General features: G+C 40.7%; 1 protein-coding gene across 2 annotated transcripts; it reads left to right on the forward strand.

Annotated features, from left to right (window-relative positions):
• Positions 1–135: 135 nt before the first annotated feature.
• On the forward strand, positions 136–22,476 carry LOC103475011 (bromodomain-containing protein 4-like). Of its 2 annotated transcripts, none has more exons than XM_008426414.1 (22): positions 136–235; positions 2,628–2,777; positions 5,954–6,194; positions 6,289–6,381; positions 7,136–7,273; positions 7,555–7,687; positions 8,801–9,462; positions 9,547–9,918; positions 10,793–10,921; positions 12,451–12,672; positions 14,569–14,783; positions 14,861–14,961; positions 15,212–15,451; positions 16,300–16,389; positions 16,501–16,887; positions 17,188–17,835; positions 18,503–18,603; positions 18,684–18,804; positions 19,588–19,721; positions 19,808–19,998; positions 20,285–20,531; positions 20,638–22,476. In XM_008426414.1, exons 3-22 carry the CDS (start codon positions 6,066–6,068, stop codon positions 20,704–20,706), a joined length of 4,422 nt encoding a protein of 1,473 aa, XP_008424636.1. In that variant the 5' UTR covers positions 136–235; positions 2,628–2,777; positions 5,954–6,065; the 3' UTR covers positions 20,707–22,476. The 2 variants fall into 2 exon arrangements, with proteins under 2 accessions (XP_008424636.1, XP_008424707.1); XM_008426485.1 differs by having other exon boundaries at positions 16,303–16,389.
• Positions 22,477–22,704: the final 228 nt, after the last annotated feature.

Consider the following 22,704-nt stretch of genomic DNA (forward strand, 5'->3'; position numbering starts at 1 on the left):
TCTTCTGTAGCTCAGTTCGTCTAAAGTTTACACCAGCCTTTTTTTCTGGACCGGAGCTATTACGAGGTGTTGCGTGATCGCACCAGTGGGAGGAGCGAGCCTGTAGGTGACATTTTCGTCTGACACACATTCGCCCCGCCCCCTTTACGTCTGGCGTCATCGACGTCGAACGGTACTGTTTGTTCTGGATTTGGGGCGAGGAAGGTCTACGGGCGCTGACAAGCGACTGAAGAAGGTAAAAATAGACTTTAATGGTCCAGTTTGGATGTCGGCGGCATATCAAAAGAAAGCGTACGACTGTGGGCGTCTGCTGAAGTGTTTAAAATAGTCTTCGTTGGCGTATTTTCCGCGCTGTCAGTGAGTGCTTCAGCAAGCGGAGCATGAGCTGTCCTCGCAGGCCTTGTACCGGTTTGGCTACACGGGATATATGTCGTTTTGCCTCATTTTTGTGTACGGTTTCGTCTCCTCGTGCACGTTCTGTGTCGTATCTTCAACGTCTAGGTACTTTTGTTGAGGTGACTTACGTGACAGGTGTCACTCGGTGCTGTCAGTGTACATGTTAGCGGCAGGTCGCTGAGACGCTAGTCAATTAGCTGCTAGGCTGTTTGTTTGTAGCCCCGTAGGCCGTATTCGTGACATAAGTTACGTCCTAATGGGTGCGTAGATTATGCACTATGGCGCAGAAACTCGTGTGAAGCGCGACGTACGGTGTTTCTAGAATACCACCAGTGCTGTCGGAGTGGTATTCTAAAACGCTGTTTACGTACACAGCTGTCACTTGATCATGGTGAACACGGCGACCCACGATCATGGAAGGTTAGTGAGGAAAGGTCTGCAGCAAGCTGGGTTTTTAAGTTTTTGTTTGGGTCAAACGAATTTTAATACAAATTTAATGGTGGCGAACCGAACAAATATAGTTTATTACCTCGGTGTGAAGAAGTTGTGGCCTTCTTTAAAGTACGCAATGCATTCTTTATCATAGAATCTTATTTCTTTAAGTATCGCTATGAACATAACCATATTTAAAAATCAAGTGCTATATTAAACACTGTGCTATTAATTTAAGAGTATATCACAATTTGCCGCTCTTAAAATACCTGATTTGACTAGACTGCAAAATTGTCTCCATTTGACAAAGTCATCATTCGTAGGTCAACAAAATATTGGTCTGAAGTTGTAGTATGTTATTGAAAAAAAGGATTAAAAACTTTCAAATGATATCAAGATCATGCGTATATTAAAGATTTAAAATGAAATTCAGTTTTGAAAGCTGAAATGGTGAAATCCGTAGAATTATATAAACCCAAATCATACAAAAAATGTTAGAATGTGATTCATCGTCATCTTTATTACAGACACAAATAGGACTACATGAGAATAAAAGAAAAATGATAATTTATCCAGTTTATTCAACCCATATATCATGGTTAATCTGCGAGATAATTTCGCTGTTTATTTTTGATATATTTCCAACAATAAAAACAAGGACTAAAATGTTGCCACCTTAAAACTAAGCGAGAACTTTAAAAACCAAAACACCCAACAATTATTAAATTGCTTATTAAATGGCTGTCTGTGATAATTTACAAAGTGTGCTTCTGACATTACATAACCTTGTTTTTTTATTTCTGAATTAAGAATTAAATTCTACTTTAGTCACAAGTAGTTGAATAAAATGGTCAGCAAAAAAGTACGTAATTTTAAATATCCTTTAATGACACACAATAGTGGAGGAGTGAATAAAAATATACAATAAACACCTGCTGATGTAATTGAAGCATTTAAATAAAAAAGCTTACTGTTATTCTATAGAATGGCACTGAGCGTAGTGAAAATATACATTGAGCAACGGCAAAAATAAGATGATAATATCACAGTTATACATTTTAATATCATCCAGCCCTAACCGAAAGCTAATGCTAGCTAATTTGCCGGGCGATTGGCATTGTTGGCTAACCTGCTCTAAGGTAAAAACACACACTGCTCCAGATTTTGCGCTTGCAATCTTTTGTTTACCCTAATAACTGTAATAGACGGGACTAATGTTATTTGAACGATGAATATTTCTCTTGTTTATCTTTCATAAACAAGATAAATTACTTTATATTGAAAGAAGAGCAAAGTGGGAAGCGTCACCACTGCTCCAAACTTTGACTTTGACTTTTATTAGACTTAAAAACTGAATGAACAGTATGTTAATAGTCTTGAAGCCATACCTTTTTTAGAACTGTGGTTGAAAATAGAAAATGACTTGAGTAAAAATTTTAGTCAAATTATGAAATAGTTTGTTACTATTTCAGTGGAAACTGGATTTGTATGTTTTCCTCATTCTGTTATTGGATCTTAAAAATTACAACTTGCAATAGCAAGTAAAAGAGATCTCAGAAATTGAGAGATTTCAGATGCACAATAAAATTAATGTATTTATCAACAAATCTGTCTAATTAAAACTGATTAGATTTTTTTTCTAACACAACGATACTGGTCACAGTATCGTGTTATTATTCTGTTTTCATGTACACTAGATTGCACCACCATTTACGTTACCCTCTTTGGTTACTTAACGACATCGGACGTGACTCGTCTTAGACCTCGGGCACTCACTCTTGTGTCTCTCTCTCTCGCAGGTTTGACACTCGCCTCTATGTGTTGTGGTTTCCCTGAACTCACAGCGTGTCGCTGACGAGCATCCCACGTTTCCTCAGAAAGGTGCCGCCTCACCAACTGAGATATGAATACACTAGTGGAGTAGACCACAGCGGCACAGCATCAACCATGTGAGTTTCACAAAGATCGTTTCTCAGATCGGGTCAAAATTAGCAACACAAAAGTGCAGGAGATGTTACACAATCTGGGCCAGCGATTTATTCAAGTTTAAAGCGTAAACGGAGAGGAGCTCAGCAAGAACCTGTTACATTGAAAGCTGCAGAAAACATTAGCACTGCTGTCTTCTCTAGCATCATCTAATGAAATCCAAAGTTTTCGCTTTGGTGATTTAGTCAGGCCAACTTAAAGTTTGCTGTTCAGATGCATCGAAATGAAATGGCTGTTATAGGGTACTTATTGTTATAATGGTGTGATCTCCTGGGAAAACCCGCATGGAATTGATGCTTGGTCCAAGACCAAGCAGCGGTGTGTTTTTATTTTAAAGGTGCATTTTTTTAAATGTAAAATCAGCTTTTTTAACTTTACAACTTTACATCATGTATAATTTTATTCCCTTATCAAAAACATACCTGCCTTGAGTCTCTCATGCATGTTTGAGAAATGCCTGAGGCCTGGTTCTTCCTCGGTGCTGCAGTTTCTAAGCTTCTGAGCTTCTCAGCTCCTTCAGACTAGCCAGCAGCAATTACCAAACATCTAGTGGAACTTGAGCTCATTATATAAGCTATTTCTCAGAGCAACGCTGGTAAAAATATTGTTAAAAGGTTAATAGAGGAGCCATGTAGTGATTATTTCCAGAAGGTGGAGTTTCAAAAAGAGCACGAGTTTCTTAAAGAGACAGAAGCCTAATTTCAAGCCGTGAAATTTCTTTTAGGTCATATTTGATGTATAAGCATTTTTATAACAACTGAATGTAACATAGTTATGCTACAAAATGGCACTATATACCTGGAAAATACATGATGCCGCCCCTTTAAGCTGTCTGACACAATTGCATAAATGTTGACATTAAAGCTTACCAATAGAAACGCCAAAGCTTTACACATTCAGTATTCTGAATGCTAGACACTACTGCTGTAACTTTGAAAGCTACAGTGAATTGGATTAAACACACTGACATTACCTTTATCACTTAAATTTTGAAATATTTCCATTGTAGATTGAGGACTTGTATGGAATAATTTAGTTTTAGCATGGTGTTTAGCACGAGAGACCAACTGCATCTGGATTCAGTTTAGTGCCTTTTTAGTTCTGGTTTGTTTTGATATGGCCACATTTTATACATGTTAATGCAACATCACTAGTACTACATCAAAAAGCAAGCCGAAAGAATGAAATCTTTACTAAGCTACCTTTGGCTTTTCACAAATCGGCAACAGAGAAGCTCACGTTCCGCGCTCATGGGAGTTTTCACATCTAAGGCTGCCATCACAGAACCACATGGATGCAGAGTGGAAGTCAGCCGACTGAGAACTACATGTAAAATCTGTGTCTAAAAACGTTAAAAAGTTTAAACCCCATCGGTGACATGTGACTCCCTCTCGATTTTTTTTATTTTTTATTTCCACTTCCAGGCTTCACCTTTACTGAAGAAACTACTGTTGGTTGAGGTCCGGCGGTCTGATCTATAGGTGCACGTCACCTCAGCATGTCGAGCATATCTTTATGGAAAGAAATGAGGCGCATGGCGCAGTCCGCTGCACTAGTCCTGGAGTGTTGCGTTTTGAATCAGCCGCTCACACACTTTCGTAACGTCTTTGCATCAATCCGTTTGCATACAGCGGAGATGAGATATTTACATACATATATACACAAACATTTTCTTTACTGACTGTTTAATAGGTTCAGTAGGATTAAATGCCTGTTTGAGATCATTTAGAGTTGCTGAAATCAATTCTCTTTGATAAATTCTTGAATGATTGAACAGAATTCAAAATATTTGATTTAAATTTAACCACATCTGTTATTAACTTGTGTGAGATCATAAGAAGAACAAAATGAAAAAATAACGAAGAAAGTATAAAAATACTCTTGTTTTTGGCACTTGAAAAAATGTTGCCAACACTGCCAGAATTTTTAAAAAAAAGTTTTTTATAGAATCTATGTTAATATCTGGTGTCAACTGTAAGTGGGCCTGCATAGGGCTGTCACTCCCTCATCTGACAGCGTGAAGGTTTTATTGAAGTGTTTGGGCAAAGCTCCGTTTTGTTTTTTTGTTTTTGGGGTGGGGGAGGATAATCAGAATTCACCCTTGCTTTTTACAAATAATAATACATGCTGTGAGTTTGTGCCATGCTTTTTGCACAATGAAACGTTTTGTTGTTGTTTTTTGCATAGTTGAAATTATGTTTACTGACAATATTGTCTTGTTTGCATTTTATCTGGAGTCGAAGCTGTATTTAGTCCTTTGCGTCCAAACCAGCAGTAATATTTGTCAGTAGGAATCCACCAATTCACTTTTTTTTTTTTACATCCAATACCGATACAGACATCTGAGGTTTAATATCAGCCAATCCGATACAGAAAAACTGTGCTGAATTGACTTTTTTGTTGTTGTTGTTGTTGTGTTTTTTTATACAGACATAAATGTACCGAATTAAAAAGTTATTTGCTAGCTTTGCACCACTACAGCACACTTAGATACACAAACAGATTCACAAGCTTGGTCAAACTTGTAAAAACATAACTTTAATTTGTTCACTCGATTAGTGCAATTACGATAAGAACAGCCAATCTAAATTATATAATAAACTGAAACTGACAAAAGTAGCAGGTAAAAAATAAACTTCAACAAACCTTCTTTCAAATGGTTCAGAAAGTGTAATTATAAATTATAAATGTAATGTAAAATAAATAATAGAGCATGAAGTCACTCAGAGCATAAAGCATAGAATTAGGATGTATAGATCCGCCCTTCTGGATTGGGCACATTGTCGCCAATATCCAAAGTAGATTTTATTTTGATATCTGTATTGATACAGATATTAATATTGGATCAGTGCATTTCTACTTATAATCAGCACTTTTCAGTGAAGTTTAAGAAGTTCACAGCTCTTATTTTGTCATTTTCTTTAGTCTTGTTAAGTGATGAAACACAAAGTACATAAAGACAGCTGCAGTTTCTTGCTCTAAGTTAAGTTTTTCTCAGAAAGTTGAGTCTTTTTCTTTGAGCAGAAAACCAGCAGTAAATTATTAAAATATCTGCTCAAGCGTTTTCTTTCTGTTAGTTTTGCATCTTTCCATTAACAACATCAGTGCCCTTGATGTTGTCTCACAATCGTCCTTTCAGAGGGTCAAAGGAGGAATGTAATGGCCTGAGGGGGTTCCCCCCACTACAACCTGCCCCTGCCAGGTCCAACCCATCTCACCTGTCTGCTCGGCCACTGCAACCCTCTGCTGTGATGGGAGACGGACTGGAGGCGGGCAGCAGCCAGCACCTCCCTCCTGCCACGCCGACTCTCCCCTTCAACCCACCTCCTCCGGAAACATGGAACCCTTCCAGACCCAAACGACAGACCAACCAACTCCAGGTAGCTTCACTTTAGCTCGTCTTCATGCCCCCATTAGCCTGCGGTTCCCCTCGAACCAATAATTTTCCTTTTGTTTTGTCTGTGCTCTTTTCAGTACCTGCTTAAAGTGGTGTTGAAGACATTATGGAAACACCAGTTTGCATGGCCCTTCCAAGCACCTGTAGACGCAGTGAAACTTAATTTGCCCGTGAGTCGTGTTTTATTTATTTTTTACGTGCGTGAAGTCGCGACGTATAGCCAGTGTTGCCGCAGACGCTGCTGCCAACTTCATTTTACATGCGAACACCACACAGCCGTGCAAATACCTGGTTTCTACTCATAAACAAATCAGAATTGAGGGATTAAAGTAAATAAATACTTAAATAATTAGCTGAAAACAGATTAGTTTGTTGGTATAGTTAAGACTCGTTTAATCTTGTTTTTGTTCCTGTAGTAGTTTGATATATTGGATTAATGTGTGAAAATATTTAGTGGAAGCTTTTATTTTTAGTTGATTAGTTTAATTGATCAGTTTATAAATGAGGCAATATGGACTCAGTTTTATCATATTTTGTTGTACTTTTTTGATAACGATAAAAGTGGCTGTAAGAACAATTTATCACTACTTTTTTATATAGGTTACTGTATGGCTGCGACTGTGTTACAGCAATTATAACCCCACAAACACAAATACTGCTCTTGAAAAACATTCCCATTTGTGATATGCTTCTTTAGGACACCAGTCACATTAATAAATATGGTTTGTACCACCAAACTGCACAAAGTAACTGCATTTAATCATATTTTCAAACGTATTGCTACTCCTATTGAACATACAGTGGAGAAAATACTAAGAGTAACAATCCTGGTCATATGGACAGTTTTTAATTGTAATTTAATTGGGAATTCTTCAGTCCACCTTTCACAGAGTTGTCGTTTTCTTTACTTTTCTCCTCCCAAAGGACTACTACAAGATAATAAGGAGTCCTATGGACATGGGCACCATAAAGAAACGTCTGGAGAGCAACTACTACTGGAATGCCCAGGAGTGTATCCAAGACTTCAACACAATGTTCACAAACTGCTACATCTACAACAAGGTTAGCCGAGGTCACACGCTGAAATCACACTTAACCTTGACGAGCGACACATTGTGTTCTTCTTTTACGACAGTACAGAAAAACAGGGCTTTAGTTCATCTGTTATGAGCAAAATTAAAAAAAAAAAAAAAAAGAATAAGTTTATATCTTGCAAAATTGTTCCATTTTTAATCTTTTTGTCACGTCGCAACCCCAAATCTCAATGTATTGGATTTCATTGTAAAAGTATGCTGTCAGTCTGAAACGCGCTCTGGTTTTCATATTGTCTCTCACTTCTGCAGCCTGGGGATGATATCGTCCTTATGGCCGAGGCTTTGGAAAAGCTCTTCCTGCAGAAGATTACAGAGATGCCGCAGGAAGAGGCGGAGATTGCCGTGGTCACTAAGGGTCGTCGTGCAGGGAGGCGAGATCCCTGTGAGTAGATTTATCCTCAAATACATGTTTAATCACGAACATCTGATTTCTGGCAGATGCAACGTGGAAAGCAGCTGAGAAGACTTGTTTTCATTGATGTGTAAATGGTGCTTACCTGACTCGTTAAGCTTGTCAGGGCACATACAGGCTTAAACTTGCCATTGTGTAGCAAAATTTTAATGGTTAAATCAGGTTTAGTTTGTTTGAAGCGCTTCAGGTGTGTAATTTCCTGTTATTTGAAATTATGTCATTTGTCTTGCATGTGTAAAACACAGGGTTCCCGCTGATCCTAAAAAGTCTCTACACGCATTGAATCTAAAAATAAGGCCTTAAAGCTGTAGTATGTAACTTTTATAAAAGAATATTTTTACATATTTGTTGAAACGGTCCCTAATTTGTGATGGCATGAGACAGATAATCTGTGAAAAATCGAGCTCCTCTGCCTTCTCACGTTGCTTCCAGTGGTAACTAGAAACAACCAATCAGAGCCAGGAGGCGGGTCTTCACTGGGGTGTATTTCAAATATTTAAATAAAAAAAACTAATCAATAGTTATCTATTGACTGATTAAATGTTTATTTCGTGTTATGTTTTTCAGCCAAATTGTCCAGCCCTATGTTAAAAAAACAAGGAGGACATGGTTTCCTCCAATGTATTATAAGCCTGTCGGGCCACCAGGCTTAGCATTGCTTATTTATTTAAGTCTTTTTAAAATGTTTGAGTTTTCTCAGACCTTATAAATGGTGTTTAGGCATTAATCTTTCAATAACAGATAATTATCAAGTGATATTTTTAAATTTCCTGTCAGCTTTAAACATTTTTAACTCAAAAACACAATGGGCTCCTGGATGAACGACTGCCCGAGTGGCCCAACCACCAGGCTTAGGAAGTTTTCTGGCGGAAACCTTGGAGGAAATTGTTGCTTACTGGGGTGTTTTTTTTGTTTGTTTTTTTTTTCATTTGTGTTTACTGTGAAGTTTGTCTTAAATGTTATTTCAACTGGCATTAAAAAGTCTTGAATTTAACTTGCCTTAAGCTGTAGGAACCCTGAAAATAGCACTTCATTTGGTATTTCTCTTCCCTCTTGTCCTCACACGTCCATCCTTCGTTCCAGTTCTGATGACTATGTCGGATTCAGGCCAAGAGTCATCATCTCCGTCAACGACCCCGCATACAAGAGGCTTTTCATCGCCCCCAACCACTCCACACACCCGTGGCACACCAACCCTCCCCTTAACCCAACCTTTACCTCAGCCCCTCATTCAGCCCTTAACCCAGCCCTTAACCCAGCCCTTAACCCAGCCCTTAACCCAGCCCTTAACCCAGCCCTTAGCCCAGCCCTTAGCCCAGCCCTTAGTCCAGCCCTTACCCCAGCCCTTACCCCAGCCCTTACCCCAGCCCTTAACCCCGACCTTAACCCCGACCTTAACCCAGCCCTTAACCCAGACCTTAACCCAGCCCTTAATCCAGCCCTTAATCCAGTCCTTAATCCAGCCCTTAACCCAGCCCTTAATCCAGCCCATAATCCATTCCTTATCTCAACCATTTCCCCAAACCGTACCGCAGGCCCAGCCTTTGGCCCCCTCCCAAGTCCAGACACAACCCCCACGGGTGCCTCTCACACCCACAAACCATGCTTCACATCTAGGACCCCAGTTCATCCTCTCCACCTCTGACGTCCTACCCCAAGGCATGACGTCTGTCCCCCCTCCAGCCATGACGCACCCAGGCCTCCATCCTCCGCCGGTGCTGCAGAGCTCCCCAGCCCTCATCAAGGTAACCAATGACTCCACATTTCGTTGTGTTACACACATCCAAATGTTTCTGTTCTGATGGAAAACCCCAAATCCCCGACAACAGCAAAAGAAAAGCCAGAAGAGGAAAGCGGACACCACCACCCCCACCGCCAACGACCAGCTGAGCGAGTCGCCCCCGGTGTCCGACGTGACCCGGCCTCGCCGAGACAGCGCCCGCCCGTCGAAGCAGCCCAAACGGGACTCGTTGCAGCCGGACTCCCAACATCACATGGGGGGAGGCCTGGAGATGGGCGTCACGGCGACATCCAAGCGCCAGGATCAGCTCCGCTTCTGCGCACGACTCGTTAGAGAGATGTTGTCCAAGAAGCACATGGCGTACGCCTGGCCTTTTCACAAACCCGTCGACGCCAAATCTCTGGGCCTGCACGACTACCATGACATCATCAAGCACCCGATGGATCTCAGCACCATCAAGGTGACCTCTTTTTTATTATTATTTTAAAGTCTAGGGTTACTTGTGCAATAACTTTTTAGGATAGAGTGAAACAGCTTTGTACAGTTTAATCAAGATATTTACATACTGAATAAACGAAGACATTCTCATTAGCTGCGTTTTCATTACAAATGTGTGCAGAACTTTGTCGATATTTCGCTAATGTCACGAACTAATTCATCGCGTCATCATCCTCCCACCACATCATCTCGTCTTCTTCTTTGTGTCCTATAGTAGCAACATCCAGTTGTTGATCACATGACTCATGTGATCAACAACATATGTGATGTGAAAATAATGTTTCCATTGCAGGTTTTTCAAAACATGTTAACGTTATCGCAGCTGAAAAAACACCTCATTCTAGTTCCAAAAACTTTTTATCGAAAAAGTTTTTTCTAAATTGTCAAATTTCTTTGTGCAACTATAGTGAATGGAAACGCAGTTAGTGTCTGACATTAAAGCACACTGGTTCAGGTGTGTGAGGAGATTCAAAATTATTTCTATTTGTCAACGTCTGGAATATGTTTTTAGACTATTTAAAATATTTTTCACATTTAGAGATTATGTACTACTCCTTTAAATAATTTATGAAAGCCCAACAATGATGTCGAGGCTTTTCAACTTTTTGATTAGTTGATTCTATTGGTGGGATTCAATTAAAGATTTTAAGTTAATTGCGGGCTTTGTAATTAATCTAATTTTAATACAAAATGATTATCTAGAAAAAGAATTGAATAATTTGAGTTTGTAGAAATAATTTCACAATTCTAAATTACGTGAAACGGGAAAAGTTGATAATTTAAAATGTTTTGTCATAAATATTTTGATCATTCTAAATGGTTTTTGTCTCCTTCAGAAAAAGCTGGATAACAGGCAGTACAGAGACCCTGAAGAGTTTGCTGCAGACGTCCGGTTGATGTTCTCCAACTGTTACAAGTACAATCCTCCAGATCACGACGTTGTTTCCATGGCACGTAAATTACAGGTAAATGCAGCCGCACACAGAGGAGCGAAAACAATCTGGCATTATGAATTTATTCATCTGATTTAACAAAATAAAATACAAAATCTGAAAGACTCCAGACAAACACAACTTATGATGTGCTGCTATTTGGGATTTTACGGGAAAAAATCTTCTGTTCGCATTATTTGTGGTCGGACCACCACTAATAATAATCTGTTGGCTCATTTTTTAAATAATCAAGGTTTTCTACACGTTTGTTTTTTCCTGTTTAAAACCCCTTTTTATTTCAATCTATTTTTTTTACAAAGTGAATAAATTTTTCTATCCCACATGTTAAAATGTACACAAAAACTTTGCTCTTTAAAAAGTGAATTATATGTGAAAAGCGCCATTGCAGCTTGACACAAATAAATATGTGCATTTCAGTGTAATGTGTATTTAAAAATAAAAATCCTAGAGATTCAAATTGTCAAACATTATGAAGCTCAAGTGGAAATAAACAAGTGATAAGTCTCGGGTTGGAGTGCAAATCCAAAGAAAAAAAGACATATTTATTAGGTGTATGTATTATTTTTTAATGTTGCTTGTTGAATTTGTATAACATGCACTTTATCTACACTAACAAAGTGGGGCGTAGAAATTTATATTGGGTTTCTGTGCATGAATACACAAACTAACACAATAACAGGAAACTAGCAAACGATCGGTCTGACTTGAACTTTAAACACTTTTAAGAGACAAACGACTCGTGTTGTTTTCTTTTTATGTTTCACTCTGCACTCTGCTGCAGTTCACTTAAAAAAAAGTTTCAACTCCAAACCATTAAACATTAAAATAGTTTTATTCCTCATTAGATGGTAAATAGATGCTCCGTCCGCCATGTTTGTTTTGATGTAGTTGCCCAGAAAGGGAGCACACACTCTGCACACAGCACTTTGTAGGAACACTGTCTTGACCTATGTCAAACATAAAAGAACATAAAATATATATTTAAAAAATTTATTTAAAAGAGTTTCCTGTCATTGGTCGGCCCACTCCAGCTGAAAAACCTCTGATTCCAATTTCCCCGATCCTCTTTACTGACTTCACCTCATTTCTTCACTGGGTTTCATTTTTATTTTCAAGAATTTCTGCATAGATGTTTGTGGAAACTTTCATTTGTGTGTGTTTTTAATGAATACATAACATTTTAATTCAAAGCACAAATACAATTTGATGTATTAACGCCACCTTGTGGAAGCAAGCAGGATTGCCGCAGGAGAAGGCAAAAGTCATTTATTAGAAGTTTTGATGTTTCAATTTAGTTTTAATTTCTTTACAGATCTGTACTGATCCACTTTTTTAAACTTCCGATACCGATATCTGAGGTTTAGTATCAGTCAGTCCGATACAGAGGAAAAGTGCTTAATTTACAGGATCAAGCGCATTGTCACCGACATCTAGAATTTATTTATACTTTTTCATAATAAACTAAACATCGTCAGTTCGTCTTGTCTTGAAATGGGAAACTTTTTGACCTGAGAGTTTCTGTTGCTGTCCACCACCAACAGGACGTGTTCGAGATGCGCTTCGCCAAAATGCCGGACGAGTCCGAAGGGCCCATTCCGGTCCCCACGCCGTCGTCGGCCCTCCTCTCCGTCCCCCCCACCCGACTAGCCCCTCCTCCGTCTGCTGCGTTGGAAGACGAAAGCTCAAGTTCCTCCGACTCCGAGTCGTCCAGAGGAGACTCGGAACAGGAACGACAACATCGACTGGCCGAGCTACAGGAGCAGGTCAGAGCGGTGCTGTCCAAACATTTTCAACCTTTGGTTTTTTGTTTTTTTGTTATACATTAAAATGTCAAAACTATAGGTCCTTCTCAAAAAATTAGCATATTGTGATAAAGTTCATTATTTTCCATAATGTAATGATAAAAATTAAACTGTCATATATTTTAGATTCCTTGCACACCAACTGAAATATTTCAGGTCTTTTATTGTTTTAATACTGATGATTTTGGCATACAGCTCATGAAAACTCCAAATCCCTGTCTCAAAAATTTAGCGTATTTCATCCGACCAATAAAAGAAGAGTTTTAATACCAAAAATGTCAACCTTCAAATAATTATGTTCAGTTATGCACTCADTACTTGGTCAGGAATCCTTTTGCAGCCTTCAATGTGGCGTGGCATGGAGACAATCAGCCTGTAGCACTGCTGAGGTGTTATGGAGGCCCAGGATGCTTCAATAGTCTTAAGCTCATCCAGAGTTTTGGGTCTTGCGTCTCTCAACTTTCTCTTCACAATATCCGACAGATTCTCTTTGGGGTTCAGGTCAGGAGAGTTGGCAGGCCAATTGAGCACAGTAACACCATGGTCAGTAATACCAGTGGTTTTGGCACTGTGAGCAGGTGCCAGGTTGTGCTGAAAATTAAATCTTCATCTCCATAAAGCTTTTCAGTAGATAGAAGCATGAGGTGCTACAAAACCTCCTGATAGCTGCTGCATTGACCCTGCCCTTGATAAAACACAGTGGACCAACACCAGCAGCTCCCCAGACCATCACTGACTGTGGGTACTTGACACTGGACTTCTGGCCTTTTGGCATTTCTTTCTCCCCAGTCTTCCTCCAGACTCTGGCACCTTGATTTCCAAATGACATGCAACATTTGCTTTCATCCTAAAAAAGTACTTTGGACCACTGAGCTGTTGCTCAGTGGTCCAACTTGGTTGGAGTGCAAATCCACAGAAAAAGACATATTTATTAGGTGTATGTATTATTTTATAATGTTGCTTGTTGAATTTGTATGACATGCACTTTATCTACACTAACAAAGTGGGGCGTAGAAATGTATATTGGGTTTCTGTGCATGAATACACAAACTAACACAATAACAGGAAACTAGCAAACGATCGGTCTGACTTGAACTTTAAACACTTTTAAGAGACAAACGAGTCGTTTTAAGAGACAAACTCTGACCTGGGCTACAGAGAAGCCCAGGTCAGGCACTTCTGCCACCGTTTCTGGTTCAAAAGTGGCTTGACCTTTGACCTGGGGAATGCAGCACCTGTAGCCCATTTCCTGCACACGCCTGTGCACGGTGGCTCTGGATGTTTCTATTCCAGACTCAGTCCACTGCTTCCCCCAAGGTCTGGAATGGGCCCACCCTAAAAAATAAATAAATTCTTGCATGTTTCAGGTTGAATATATTTGTCTAGATTTTTGTTGGTGTGTATTTTCTGCAACGTTAGGAAATTGTTCACTCTTATTTTACTTGAGTTTTCAGCAAAAATCACTGTATGCTTATGGTTTAATTCATTTAAGTTAAAAGCCAATACTTTTTAAATTTTTCAAAAAAATTTAAATTTTTCCTTTTTTGTTTTTTCTTTGGTCCGGCAGTGAAAATTTCACTGTAACATTTGTTCTATATTTCTGTCTGCACGACCGTCTGAGCTGGCAGGCTAAATCTGTGGTACTCCTGAATTCAAATCACTTCAATTCATTTATATTCCAACAGTTCACAACAAGTGTCATCATAAAAAAAAAAGAAATCAGTTGAATTCAGCCATGCAGATTCTTTGGCCATCCCTGGGTTAGAGGATGGAGGCTGGCTTTACCCAACCACAGAGGAGATCATTCACGCCTTGTGGTGTTTCCTGACCTAATGTGTGTGTTTTTCAACCTCCTAGCTCAAAGCTGTTCATGAGCAGCTGGCGGCGCTCTCCCAGCCACCGACCAGCAAGCCCAAGAAGAAAGAGAGAGACAAGAAGAAGAAGGAAAAGCATAAAAAGAAGCAGGAAGCTGAGGAACCCGCAGAAACCTCTCCTCCCGCGATGCTTCAGACTTCTAAGAAAAGCAAGAGTAAAGATCCCGTCACAATAAAGGAGAAGAAGAAGAAGCCCAGGTGCGTTTTCCTTTGCAGAATTCAGTCACGACGTCTCTGCTTGAAGTCGGACTAAATCCATCATTTGTCCATCGCAGTAAGAAAGAGGACGTCAAAAACAGCCGGCCAGCTCCGCCCCCTCTGTCAGGACCCATCGCTCTCCTGCCTTCAGCTTCTCTGGAAGCGGAGGATGACATCGGTGTGTTTCATACGGAGCAGAGGCGAAGCATGACGGCTTCTGGAAACGTCATACAAATATTTACATTTCCAGACTCATTTCTATTCAGTTGTCCCATTTAGCTTCACATAACAAGCTTGTATAAATGTATATCTAAAGTATTTTTTTACATTTTAGAATGAACATCAAATATGTGAAATTTTTTTTGTGGTTAATCAAAGGCCCAGTGTAAACATCAGCAATGTTTTTGTTTTGTTTTTTTCTTCTTCAGATTTTGGCTCTTGCAAGCCGATGTCGTACGAGGAGAAGCGCCAGTTGAGCCTGGACATCAACAAACTGCCCGGCGACAAGCTTGGCCGAGTCGTGCACATAATCCAGACGAGGGAGCCGTCGCTGAAAAACTCGAACCCCGATGAGATCGAGATCGACTTTGAGACCCTGAAGCCGTCTACGCTGAGGGAGCTGGAGAAATACGTGTCTAGCTGCCTCAAGAAGAAGAAAAAACCATCAGGTGGGTTTTTGAACCAAGTTCTGGTTGAAATAGATGGACAACAGAAACCCGTTCTGTGGGCATAGTCAGCATTAACTCTGTTATCAAGAGTTTGTCTGGGCTACAGGTTTTAAAAATAAGTATTTTATTTCCCTTCTTTTTTTTTTTTAATCAGGGTTTTTTTTTTCTCACTTAAAAAGAAAATTACAAATGCCTGAAAATATTTTCAAAAAAGTGGCTTCATTCTCGGCTTAATTTCAGTCATCCCTTCTGTCTGTTCAAAGTCCAAATAATTAGAAATTGTAAGACAAGCTTGTCAAACAAGATGGCGACTCACGGTGTGGTGACATCACTCTGAATTATAGAAACTCAGTGGTGAAAAACATCCACAGTTTTCTAAAATAAAATCTTCAAAAACAAAAAAAAAAAATGAATTCATAAAATTAATTATCAAGTGGCTTATGGTTTTTTACCAACGACAAAACCAAAATCCTACAACTGCTAAAAATCTGACGCCTCGCCATGTTTGTTTACATTTCATGAGGAAAGAAGTTGCTCTCTGTGTCGCTTCCCTCAGTGGTTCTCAGTGCAGCGCCTCCACAGGCGAGGAGGAGAACAGGTTTTTCCAAACGATTTGGTGCATTTGGCACAGTACAGTGTTCACTTTGCATTTATTAATTAAAACTGGACTGTATTTGATCGGCTCTGATTCAAAATCTACAATACTTACACCGCTGAATTCTATTTTGTTCTGTACAGATTATTTAAACACAGTTCAATTTAGGATTCGTTGTGTTTGTGCCAATCTGATATGGACATTAAATACTTGTTTTGTTGAAGTTGTAAAAGTTTGATGGCTTTTGTTGCAGTAGAGAAGTCTCTGGAAATGACCAAGATAAAGACAGGATCTTCATCTTCAGGCAGCAGCGACTCCTCAGACAGCGAGGACTCTGAGAATGGTAGTGTCTTTACTTCACTTATGTGTTTTTACTGATTGGCACCCTCAAGTATTCAGCCTGTAAATGTTGTCCTTCTTCCTCTCTTGAATCTCATTTGTCTCGTGGCTACAGGGCTGGTTCCCAAGCAACAGAAGAAGACGTTACCCATCAAGGATTCCAAGAGAGGGAACCACCAGCCGCCTCCTCCTCCTCTTCCTCCCAGTGGGATGCTCCAAGTCGCCTCCGCGCCTCAAACACAACCCCAGCTATTCCAGTCCAAGCCCCCGTTTGTATCCGCTCCCTCTGTCCTGCCGCTGGACTCGTCTCAGCTGCTGTCCTCGGGATTCGACCCTCTGGCACATTTCATGAATTCCCACCTGACCGAGTCAAACGCAGAGTCCGGTGCCGCTGCCGGGGCAGCGTTACACCCGGGCTTGCTGAATGCAAACGCACCCCTCAACCAGACGCCGACCGGCACGCATCCCTTCCTAAACCAGCATCCCATCGTTCCTTCCCCAGGTTGGTATTTCAGAGCTGCGGCTTCAGCATATCCACATAGCAGCCTAAATTACTTTTTAAAGGGGAAGTTTTATGTAAATTAAACTTTTTTGAGCTTTGCATCATGTTATAATGTTATTCAATCATCAAAAACATGCCTGGAGTGTTGCTTTGATTCTTTGATGCAAGGCAATATGTTTCTCCGCCGTATCGTCCAGCCCGAGTCGAAACCCTAATTTCCGCACATTGCTACGTTTTTAATAGAATATGTCGTGATAGATTGTTGGATTAGGCTTTAAAGATTGTCTTCCATGTTTGCAGCCATCCACAATGCCCTCCCCCAGCAACCATCCAGACCTAGCAACCGCGCCGCACCTCTTCCGCCCAAACCACCGCAGCCACCACCGCAACCTCCTCCATCCTTGCTGCCTCCTCCGCCTCCCGCCGTCCCCGCGCAGCTTCAACCCACGCTTCCAATGAGCCTCCCGCAGCCAGTCCTCCGCCCACGCGTCCCGTCGCCGCCGTCACACGGCATCCTGGGTACCCTCTCGGCTCAACCTCCTCAGGCGTTGCTGGAGGACGACGAAGAGCCCGTGCCGAACAGCTCCGAGATGCCGCCACTCAGCCAGGTTCACAACCTGCTGCAGTCGCTGCAGCCCCGGGTCACCATGCCGCCACAGCAGCAGCCGCCGCCGCAGCTGCAGCCGCTGCAGCCGCTGCAGCACACACATTCGCCCGGGCAGGTCGCTTCCCAGCTCCTGCAGTCGATACACACCCAGGGCCTGGCGGTGGCACCACCCACCCAGACGCAGAGACACGTCCCGGCTCACGTTCCCCAGCTGTTCCCGAATTCCCAGACGGTGGCATCCCAGCAGCTGAAGGGCGTCGTCCTGCAGCAGAAGGTCCAGCAGCTCCAGCATCAGCAGCAGCCGTCCCCACACAACACAGCAGAGGCCTTCTCAACTAAAGGTACTACATTAAACACAGTGGGGGTTTTTTTATTTTGTTAAACCTCTATTTAACCAGGTAAGTTGATTGAGAATAAATTCTCACTTTCAACAACCTCCTGCTTAGAGAACATTAAAGGGGGAGTATTTTTGAGCTGATAGTATTATTCCCTCATCAAAAACATACCTGGAGTGTTGCTTTGATTCTTTCATGCAATTTAGAGAAATCCTTTAGTCTCCCATGGCAACCATTCAACTGTTCAAAACACCTGGGTGGATGAAGCTCCACCTTTGAGAACGAAGCTTCTCTTCAGAGCTGAAATTTCCAGGCTTCCACATCACATAGCAGAACAGAACAACTCCACCACTCTGCTCCTTCAGAGTTTTATTTTATTTTACTTGTTGAAACAGCTGAAAACTACCAGCGTAGTGACAGAGGACAGATTGGAGATAAGCTGGAAAGTTCCACAGCTCTTAATAACATTAGCATATGAGAACCTTGCATCTAATAAGATTAAGATACATATGTTTAGATTTTTACATTTACTAACTCTATATATATATATATATATTTTTTTTTTTTTAATTAATTAATTTTTTTGTTTGTTGTCATTCTGGTATTCATCCATACGGTGGTGCTAGAGAGTTCAGCTGTAGATAAACTGAACTTCTTGTTCCCTGTGCTTTAGGCTGCCTGCGTCAAAGCCCCTCTCCTCTAATGATGCATTCGCCTCAAATGCCTCAGTTTCATCCAATGGGACAGCAGTCACCTTTACAGACCAAGAAGCATGTAAGCCAATCGGGAACGTTGCATCACTGTATCGATGTGTGGCGACTGCACTGAGTTCTGTGTGATTGGGCATGGCGTAGGAGCAGAGGTCCAACCTGGTGGGAGTCAAAGAGGAGAAGCCTTCGCAGTCTCCAGGTCTACCTTCATCACCTTTCAGCCCTGCAATCCGCCAAGACGCACACAAACATGACAACAAACACAGTGAGTGAAATGTTTATTCTCTAAGGAAGGGTAAAACAGCGTTTCTGTAAGATTGATCAAATCCAGAGAAAATTTTTAATGTTTTAAGTTTTATAGATTTCAAAATGAAGCAGATCTTGAGTCCAAACACTTTTAAAAAGTGCAATATCCCTTTAGTACTCAAATCTGGAGTAGGCCTGAAACGATTAAATGAATTAATCGACTAATTTAGCAACTGGATTATACAGACTTAAAAAAGGTTGCTGTGAAAGCAACATAGAGCAGTAATTGAGCCAAAATTGTACAAAGCAAAACATTTTGTACATTTTGCTTTTGAGATGTTAAACCTAAATCTGTAAATTTGTTTTCCCCAAAAACTTCTTGGGTGGCTTAGTTTTACTTTTCCCTGGTTCAAATTCACATTGTTGCATTTTAGGCAATAAGATGTTAATTTATTTTTTATTATTATTTAAAAAGGGAACTGAATTGTTTGCATATTATAATGTATTTATAATATTGTATTAAAAAAAGTCGGCCTATGTGGTTAAAGGAAAAAAATGTGCCAATTTTTTAATGTAATAGTCATAGAATAATCGATTACGAAAATAATTAGTTAGTTGCAGTCCTAATCTGAAGACAACAAAAACATTGTGTTTCAAATTAAGTGGAGTATCAAGGTGCTGAAACGTTAATACTGTTAATTATCTGGAAATATTTGGAGGGAAAACCCATCAAAATGTAAATTTGAGTTTGGAAGCATTAACGTTGCTCTGGTTCCTCATTTTTCCCTAAATGTGTGTTTAGGTTTGGAGATGAAGCCGCTGGATGGTTCTCGTCCCGTTTCCCGCCTCCCTAACTCCCCGTCGCCGCCCGCCTCCCAACCGGAGAACAAAATCAAGCAAGAACCCAAGACCCCCATCGCACCCAAAAAGACACCGGTATGCACAAAAAAATAATAAAATAGTGCCACACCCAATAAAATCCGTCTTTATTTCCCACTAATCCTGCTGTGTTTCTGTCCCAGGATGTGAAACTAAAGAACATGGGCTCCTGGGCCAGCCTGGCTCAACGCTCCCAGTCTGCGCCGACGTCATCGCTGCGCTCGTCCAGCGACAGCTTCGAGCGCTACAAGCGCGTCGCCATGGAGAAGGAGGAGCGGGAGAGACAGCTGAAAGCCCAGGCGGAGCAGGCTAAGAGAGTGCAGGAGATGCTACGGTAAGTAAGAGGGACAGAAAGCTGCTCACTCCGAATGATGAAGAAACGACTCAGAATTAGCAAAGAAAAATTAAAAAAGGGGGAGGTGAGGACATTTTTTGTCTTTTGAATTCCCTCGCAGAATTTTTTGCATTCCCACACAAAAGTTTTCATTTCTTTCCAAAACTTTTTTTGTGTTGCTTGGCTTAATTTTGCATCATTTTGAAAAGGCCTACATCAGCATCAGTGGCACCAGGTAACTTGATCAAATAAAAACATACTGCTGCTTCCTGTTTCCGTGTCACAGCCGCGACGATGACGACACAACGGAGCACGGTCGCCGAGGGCGACAGTCGCCCCTCGCTCCGACCCCTCCCCCCGTCTCCTCTCCGCCCACTCACTCCCCTCAGCCGCTGCCGGCTCCCGCCAAACAACAAGCTCCGCCCCCTCCGCCCGCGGCAGCGGTGGCAGCAGCAGCAGCAGCACACAGCGCTCTGGACCAGCAGAGGGACCGGGAGCGCCTCCGCGAACGGGACCGGCGCTTCAGAGAGGCCGTACGCACTTTTTTTTTTTTTTTTTTTTTTTTTTGCTCGTTTGTTTCTCACTTTTTTCTTTAAATTGCATCTCATCGTCCTTTTACCTTTTTGGTTTTCTCTACAGATGGCGGACAACATCGACATCAATTTCCAGAGCGACCTGATGGCGATTTTTGAGGAGAGTCTTTTCTGAAAAGGAAAAAAAAAAACAACAAAAATAGAGAGCACGAGACGAGGACTTGATAAGTTACGTTTGCAAATGTACAAGCGTCACGAGAAACAGCTCTGAGATACATGGTTGCCGACGACGACACAAACCCACATCACCGCCCGGACCTATCAGAAACCTCTCGGCCCCGTTAGCTTGTTGTGATTGGGAACGTAGAGAAACGGCCTTTCTCCCTCCTGGGTTTCCTGCTTGATGTTCACTGGTTACTTAATGATCTCCAAGGACGATGGGATGAGCAGTCTGAAAATTTTAGGAGGATCGAAATTGAATCTCCTTCATTATGTTAAATTATAAACTGGAGCAATTTCTTTTTCTTTATTTCTGGGGGACTTTAGCTAACAGGAGAACAAATGAAACGGCCTGCTCTGTTTTCACTTTTCTCCTCTCCCCTCAGATTTTCACTGGGGGAATCTGGACTCTTGTGGTTAAGTTTGTAAGGTTTTCGTCAGCTATCATTTAGAAGCTTATTGTTTTCTCAGGATACAGTGTGTTTTGTTTTTGTTTTTGTTGTTTTATTGTTTTGTTTTTTTTTATAAGACCTCCTTTCACCTTCCTCTTCCCCCTCTGCAACAATCAGGAGTGACCACGGAAGAAGCAACCATGTTTCATAAGTTTTCAAAGTGCGTCCCTTGCCTTAGCGCTCCGGCCTGTAAACTAATCACGCCCTACAAATTATACATATTATATATATATATAAAAATAGATACACAAATATATATATTATATATGACAAAAAAAGTAAGTCATTGAAGAATATGAGAGGGATATCGTTTGTGGAGAGCAAAGCTCGTGTCTGTGTTCATCTCTGAGCTATGGTTTTGATTTTGTAGACTTTACTGTAAAGAAGAAAAACAAACAAAAAAACAAAACTTTTTTTATGATTCTATTGAGAGGATTGTTTCGTCTGTCTTATTCTCACATTTTAAGTTTTTGTTTTGTGTTTTATTTTTTCTTAACTCTATGCCAAAACAAATCCATTGAGTGCTGAAAGTTGTTTCACGTTTTTTACATGTAAATTGCATTGTCTCTTCACTTTATATTAAAGACTGTCATCATTGCTATTTAAAATTTTGCTTCCCCTTCTTCCCCCTCTTCCCGGCCTTTTAAATCGAAAGTTATGCAACAGGTTTTGTCTTTTTCAAAGGAGTTTTACGCGCCTAGGTCCCATCATTTTGTACTTACTGGATAAATCTGCACTTAAGTGTTTTAGTCTTTTTTTTATATATATTTCTTTTATTTTTATTTGTTTTCTTCCCTTCATGTGGATATTTTTAGTCGGTCGGCCCATCTCGCCTGCCACCATCATCACAGTTTCAGTCGTCTCCGATGGGCTTCTCTTTGTTCTGTCCTTCGTCACTCTGACCTCGCGCTCGTCGTCGTCCGCACTGAGAGCGTTTTGGACTTTGTGTGCCATTGTGTTGATCTGGAAGCGGGAGCTTTTCCCTCTTCCTTGAGGTTTGGCTCGGAGATCCGGAGTGTTTTCTGCTCTGTCATTTTCTGGATTTTTTTTCTACTTTTTCTTTTCTTTTCTTCACATCTTCAAGGTGTCCTATTTCTCCTTCGCTGTTTTTTCTTCTTCTATGATTTATTTTACCCAGAACAATGTGTTGGTATGTTGGTGAGTGAGGCATTGAGGTCAATAGATTCATCTTCATATAATGGAGTACAGCATCTTTGTTTTTTTGTTTTTGTTTTGTTTTTTTAAGAAAAGTATTAAAATATTTAAAAACCTTACCCTGATCCTCACCATTTTTTCTTTGTAATGGGCCTTTATTGTCACCTAACAGAAGCACAACAAAATTAATTTCAGCACAGAAGAAGATGAACAGCATAACACACCGGTGACTCGCAAAATGTGGGAGAGAAAGACGGTCATTGAATACTATTTTTAAAAATTATTAAAAATACTATTTTTAGCAGAGTATTATTCAACAAATGTATAATCAAAATACGTTTACCTTT

Source organism: Poecilia reticulata, linkage group LG1 (genome assembly GCF_000633615.1).
Source record: "Poecilia reticulata strain Guanapo linkage group LG1, Guppy_female_1.0+MT, whole genome shotgun sequence".
Lineage (NCBI taxonomy): Eukaryota > Metazoa > Chordata > Actinopteri > Cyprinodontiformes > Poeciliidae > Poecilia > Poecilia reticulata.